The 6,516-nt window shown below is 34.0% G+C and overlaps 2 protein-coding genes across 2 annotated transcripts; one reads left to right on the top strand and one right to left on the bottom strand.

Moving 5' to 3' along the window:
• Positions 1–1,206: 1,206 nt before the first annotated feature.
• LOC116346492 lies at positions 1,207–2,935 on the bottom strand. Its single transcript, XM_031776574.1, has 2 exons — positions 2,839–2,935; positions 1,207–2,770 (listed from the first exon to the last, which is right to left on the bottom strand). The coding sequence occupies exon 2, from the start codon at positions 2,704–2,706 to the stop codon at positions 1,348–1,350; it is 1,359 nt and encodes a 452-aa protein (XP_031632434.1). The 5' UTR covers positions 2,707–2,770; positions 2,839–2,935; the 3' UTR covers positions 1,207–1,347.
• Positions 2,936–4,483: 1,548 nt separating this feature from the next.
• LOC116346493 lies at positions 4,484–6,168 on the top strand. The gene is made up of 2 exons (XM_031776575.1): positions 4,484–4,598; positions 4,770–6,168. Exon 2 carries the CDS (start codon positions 4,773–4,775, stop codon positions 6,081–6,083), a length of 1,311 nt encoding a protein of 436 aa, XP_031632435.1. The 5' UTR covers positions 4,484–4,598; positions 4,770–4,772; the 3' UTR covers positions 6,084–6,168.
• The last annotated feature ends 348 nt before the right edge of the window (positions 6,169–6,516 follow it).

The raw sequence follows: 6,516 nt of genomic DNA, 5'->3' as shown, positions 1-6,516 counted from the left end.
AGTTATTTGTTTCGCAAAACTAACGTCATAATCGGTTTTCTCGTACCCAAAAACCCCCCAATACATTTTTGAGTGTTTAAGTATATATTAAATATCACTTTTGGAAGAAAAATGGAATTTTTTCCATGGATGCACATGGGCATCACACCAGACATGAGACTTCACTCTGTCTCGGCACCCCCAATCATCCTGTGAAGTCAGATTTTGAATTACTTTTCTTGTTTGAAAGTTATCGTGTTAATTTTTGCGTACAGGGTACAGGGTACCACGCACATTAGGGTGGAACATTTTTTGAATTTCGAGTCATATCTTGATGGCCACTTGAGAAAACATGTCTTATAGTCCCCAGATTCAAGATATGAAGGAATTTTCAACTTGCGGTTCCATATGAGACAGCGACTTCAAAGGAAAGGAGGTACATTTTACTTTTTAAAAAAAACGCTAGATTCGTGTTCCCTGGCCCCAAAAACACCCAGAAAACACATTTTTGATGGGTGTTAATCTTTCGACCGATTCCAATACTTTACCTTACACACTAGGTGTGTGCGGAAAAGTAAAACTCTCAGAAAGGGATCAAACCGTTAAATATCCAAAAAAAATTACCCGGGGGTAAATTCGGAAAAATTTGTCTCAGATGTTAGTCAATGTGTGATTATGGTTATTAAGAACCAAAAATATCGCTAAAAAATATAACAAATACAATCACACTATCACTATGAGAACAAATCATTGAGTTGAGGACCAATTATAAGAACAAGAGATAGAACGAAAAATTATAATAAATAAATACACATGCAAATAAAAAGTACATCCATTCATGCATATGTTTTTTCTATGTATTAATTAACTGTGGTATTCAATCTAAGTTTGTCAGTTTTGTAGTGAATTTCAATCGGAATAGTCAGATTCAGACAATATATTTAGCTGTCACCATCTGGATATTACAGCTCATCTGGATATCGTCAGCAGATGATACGAAGTGAAAACAATAGAAGTGATTGTTATAGGTATATAAGCTTGTTATATACTGGTATTACTATAACAATCACTTCTATTGTTTTCACTTCGCATCATCTGCTGACGGCATCCAGATGAGCTGAAATATCCAGATGACGGCAGCTAAATATATTGTCTGGTCAGATTATAATTGAATCAATTCTCCTGTACTTTTTCACATCTAAAATTGAAAAAGTATCGTGAAATATGTAAATTATAAGACAAAGACAAACTTCTCTAGCTCTTTATTTTTTTAAATGAATCTGAAAAGATTCTAAATTTAATTAGCATATTGATCTGATTAATGATTAAAAAATGAATAATAAAATTTCTTTTGCAAAAAGATTATGTTTAAAAATAAGGATTCCATTCATACGAATCCGATCGTCTCATTTCGATGAAGCTCAAATTGGTGTCACCATTTCTGGTCGTCCATTTAGTAGCCAAGAAGACATCATCACGTGTATAAATTGTTATTTTTCGTGCTCCAGCTAACTTGGCACGTTCTGCATTCAACATTGTTAAATTCAAAGCTTCACCAATCGGGAAAAAAAGAGGTATGAATTTGATTTTGTTCAGTTTCGGTGATCGACGAATGAATGGCATAATGTCCTCAATGCTAGCTCTATCAATGTAAAAACGTTCGAGTTTCGTCAGGCCATTTGCTAAGATCTCCATATACTTGGCTTTCGCTCCAGCCAAAATAATTAATTCTCTCAGATTGGTCAATTGAGTTAAATTATAACTCTCGTTTAATCGTCGAATGCACAATAACTCGAGACCTTTGAGTGAGGCTAATAAGGTGCTGAACTCTTCGTCAACTCTATCGACGTATATGTATAATCGCTTATAAAAACCTTGTTCATGGAGTTGATTTAATGAGTCCAAGGGAATTTTCGACGTCTTGGTACAATAAAAATCAAATTCTTTGAGTTCCAATATATCCAATTTTATATTCGAACTCAAAAATATGTTACGATTGTACCACCAAAATTCTGAGGTAGTTGAAAATCTCTGTACATTTGGATTGCGTACGAAAAATTTACGCAGCTCTTCAATTTGACAAGATTTGGGAGGCATCCATTCTAAACGTTCAAGCTTTGGATATTCTTGTAATAACCAATTAAAGTTCCCATTTATTCGATTACCGAGAGCCCAATTTTGAATATAAATCTCTCTTAAATTCTCACATTTTTTCAATATTAAATCGTATAAGTCACCATCAACGCTACAACATTGCTGTTGAACAATTTCAAGTTGGGGCAACAGTTGTTTAAAAAGCTCAACTTTTTCTTTATTAATTATGATACTCGCAAGATAGATGTGTTTAGTTGACTCAAACGCATTTATATGGAATTTATTATATTTATGATAACCAACTGAAATGCACGGCATGAACTTATTGAAACCAGATATTTGAATGCGTTCATTTACAACACTATCTTTGACCGAAAAAACTATGTATGTGTATATTTCATCATGTTTGCAGAATTTCTCAGCCGATGAATAATTTTGTTTGAAATATTCGCCGGCCACTTTGTTCATTCGCTTGCATGTTTGACCGAATGAATACAGGTCTTTCACGTTCAAATATTCAAATATTTCGTCGAAACAATCGATGGTCAAATTGAATATTTTCGGCGGGGATTCGTCGCTTGATGGACCCGCCACCGCATCTTTATTATGATTCTGGTTATCTGCGTTGTACATTTTTTTGCTTTTTCGGCTGATGACGTCACTAGTGACAAATACACACTCTTCATGAAATACTGCACTGAATAAAAGAATAGAAACAGAATAGAACATTTTTAATTAAAAACAAAAACTTTTACAAATATTTACATGAGAAATATGCCCAAATCGATGTAATATGAATGAAAAATTCTTAATGAAGGTATAAGGTGAAATGAATGCAATTCAATGTTTGTGCTACAGCTTTTTCATACCAATAATACTTGTCAAAACCAAGAACGCAAAGAGAAGGATATGATTTTGACACTTGTTGCACTTCAATTTGAAGTTGGCTGTGCTTGAATCACACCGTCATCGTTTCCATTCGTTTCAAACAATTCGCGCCAAGATTTAAATCAAACTTTTTTTTATTTATGAATTTCCAAATTTTTTTTAAGAATTTGTTTTTTGACACAATATCGGTTATCAATCTATGGATCCCCAACATGGGACCGCAAATACAGAGTTATCAAAATAGGTAGTTTAGATGTGTATATTTGGGGTCATTATGCGATAGATCCAAAAAAACCAACATAATATTTATTTCAAATGCATCTTGATTGTACGAAACATCCAACTTTAGCGAGGGTACAAACTTTTCTCCAATTGTTGATAGTTCATTGTGCGATACGTTCAAATACGTTAAATAGAACAATTCCTTTCAATGTACGAATAGTTTGAATCTTATTTCTTGATATATCAATCGATTCAATTTTAATATTGTTTCATTTCAGAAAATTTACTGAAATTTCATAAATTCGTTGCCCGCTGCAGATAAATACCTTAATTTAAAATCATCTGAACAATCCAGGTGCAATGATTGTAATCCCAGGTCCGATACATTTCAACTCCGCATTATGAACACATTGAATAAATTCTTTGGAATTTCTGGCCGCGTACAATTTTCAAATCGCACCTCAGAAAAAATATTACAATCAAATCTATGACGACACATCTCATTTTTGCTTAAGTCAAAATCATTTTCAGATGAGTTCGTCGCACAAACGGAAGTTAAATTTTTTGGATTATCAGTTGTGCGGCTGTAACTAGTAATTTGCTGATATTTTTCACAATATACAATGGCATCGATCGCCAAAATGAATAAAATCAAATGTTTCATTGTTATTTTTTCGACGGTTGACTAACAAAGGGAACAACCGAAAAATATTGCAAATATTTTTCGTAATATGAACTAGCTTTAATCGATTAATATGATACTCGTGTTAAATTGAATCGCAAGTTGTAATGGATCAATTTCAAATTCGATCATTTGAACAGTTTAGGAACTGTGTGTCCATTACAGCAACAACATTAATTATAAGATTATCAACGAAATTATATTATACAAATCTATAGAATTATCTTTTTTTTCCCATTTTCTGCTCCGCTCATAAGTGATAACTTTTAATGCTGAAAGTCGTTTATTTTATCCAATATGAATTAAGTTCCATTTTCAAATTCGATCATTAAATGAAACACATTTTCATGGAAATTAAATTTTGAATTTGTTTGCAGCTTCAAAGCTTACGATTACAGTTGATTCAAACATGATGAGAACGGTGGCATTTCGAAAAATAATATGCAAACTGGTCCAGCTTAATAGCGATAACACCGTCTATCATTGATTCAGTTGGTTTGATTGTGTGCGTGTGTGTTTCACAGTGACGTAATTATACATTCACATCGTGACAGCCAAAGTACAAAGGTGCTTCAAATTTCATCATTAATCGTCGCCATCTTTAGCATAAAGTGCGGACTTGGATTTTTATTTGCGTCACTAAAATTTTGAGATTACATAAAAAACCTTATAGAAAAAGCAACAAATAATTTATTCGGCTCTAGTTTTATTCGACAATAGAACTTACACAACGGTAAGCATAATTTGAAAGCAATTTTGTGTCTTTGATTTTTATATGGTATACTATTCGAGACAGATATCCTACTATTAGCTGTTGTTTTCCTAACAATTTTCGAATCTCACACAGAACGAAATTGGGAGCAGTATTCAGGCTAATTTGTGTATTTTCAATTTTTTCTATTAGAAAATGGCTGATCAAAAAGCGAATTTCGTAGCAAAATGTCAACCAGAAGGAACAAATGAACCAGAGCCAAAGCATCCACGAACTGACGACGGTGAGGGCCCAGCAACCAGTACAACGCAGCTGACGGATGTGGTGGACGATTGTCTTGAGCGTATCTTTATGCATTTGAGTCTCGAAGATTTCTTGAACATTGCACATACCAACAAAGAACTGAAGCCTGCTGCTGACATGGCATTCCAGCGTAAATTTGGCAAGACCGAATTCTATTTATGCGATGAAATTTATTTTGGTTCAGACGATGACATCGTTGAGATCTCCGACAAAAAATCGCAGTTGAGATTGTTGCGTTGTTTTGGTCATTTGATCACCAAGCTAGAGATAGAAGGTGAATTTGCCAAGAAATTGATTGGCTATGCAAATGAATACTGTTTCAATTCGCTAACTGCAATCAACATTGCTGGGTTTGATTACATCAGAAACAACTTGTTGCCGAAACCATTCGCAAACGTTGAAGTTGTTAAATTATTCAACTGCAAATTTTGTGCAGATACGAATTTTAAGAAATGGTTTCCGGCGATACGTCGATTGGAATTGGATTGGTGTTCGACGTTTACTAAGGGAATGTTCATCGTGAAGAATATACCACAATTGGAACATTTGAAAATTTGTTACGACAGCGATATTCGCCCGAAAAATATTTGCACCTCATTGCGAAATAATCCACAATTGCGCAGCTTATGGTTGGGTGGCATTGTTCCACCCAAAGGTTTCTGGCAGACATGCCAAACACTTTCCCAATTGGAATCTATTCAGATTGAATCCGCTGCCAACTTCAAAAATGTTGACACCGCAGTCAATTTTCCTGCGTTGAAAAAACTGGATATTAACATTGAAGAGAATGATCTACGTTTGATGACATCGGAAGAAAATCTGATAACGTTTGGTCAGCTTAAAAACATCACATTACAACTTCCGTTGTGTTCATCGATTAACTCATTAAAATGGTCGAACTTCTTCAAAAAAAATCAATCGATCGAAAAAGTGTCATTTTGGCTACAAAGCGACTCCCGCATCAGCGAAACCATAATGACTGCAGCTGCACAAGAATTGCCACTATTGAAGGAATTGAACCATTTTAGTTATGGTTTCTCGATTGACCAAATATTTGATTTCATCGGAAAGTTCAATGTGATGAACTATAGTTTTCTTCTGAAATCTCGGACTGAATTTGACATTCTGAAAAACCGCTTGGGTGCAGAATGGAATGCATCAATCTATGAAGGCTTTTGTATCAAATTGAATCGTAAGCCATGATGACGAGGATGTGTAAATACGTAATGCAAACAGTTCAAAAACCAAAAAGGAACATTGTATTCAACCATAAGAATCAAACCGAAATCCGAACAACATTTTGATATTTCATAAAAACTGTAGTTAATAAACAGTTTTTTTTCATATGTCATAAGCGTACAAGATCCATTGAATCGCATTGATTGTTGAACTAAATGTATAATCATTAACCGAAAATAAAATGTCGATCTTCTAATAAGAGGATGAATGTTTTTTGTTTTTGATATTTATTCCATCTCATACAACTGTACATTAGAGTGGTTCGATTTTGACATTTTTTCAAGCATCAAAAATCGTACCCCTATAACTTCTGTAGGAAGGTCATAGAAACATGACTATAACATAGAATTCGAAAAAAAATGATTTTTGGTGATGCGCGGCTCCAGGCGGTTTCTTA

Source organism: Contarinia nasturtii, unplaced genomic scaffold (assembly GCF_009176525.2).
Source record: "Contarinia nasturtii isolate CC-2019 unplaced genomic scaffold, AAFC_CNas_1.1 Cnas_scaffold_1553, whole genome shotgun sequence".
Taxonomy (NCBI): Eukaryota; Metazoa; Arthropoda; class Insecta; order Diptera; family Cecidomyiidae; genus Contarinia; species Contarinia nasturtii.
This window is presented reverse-complemented; position numbering and strand designations above follow the sequence as displayed.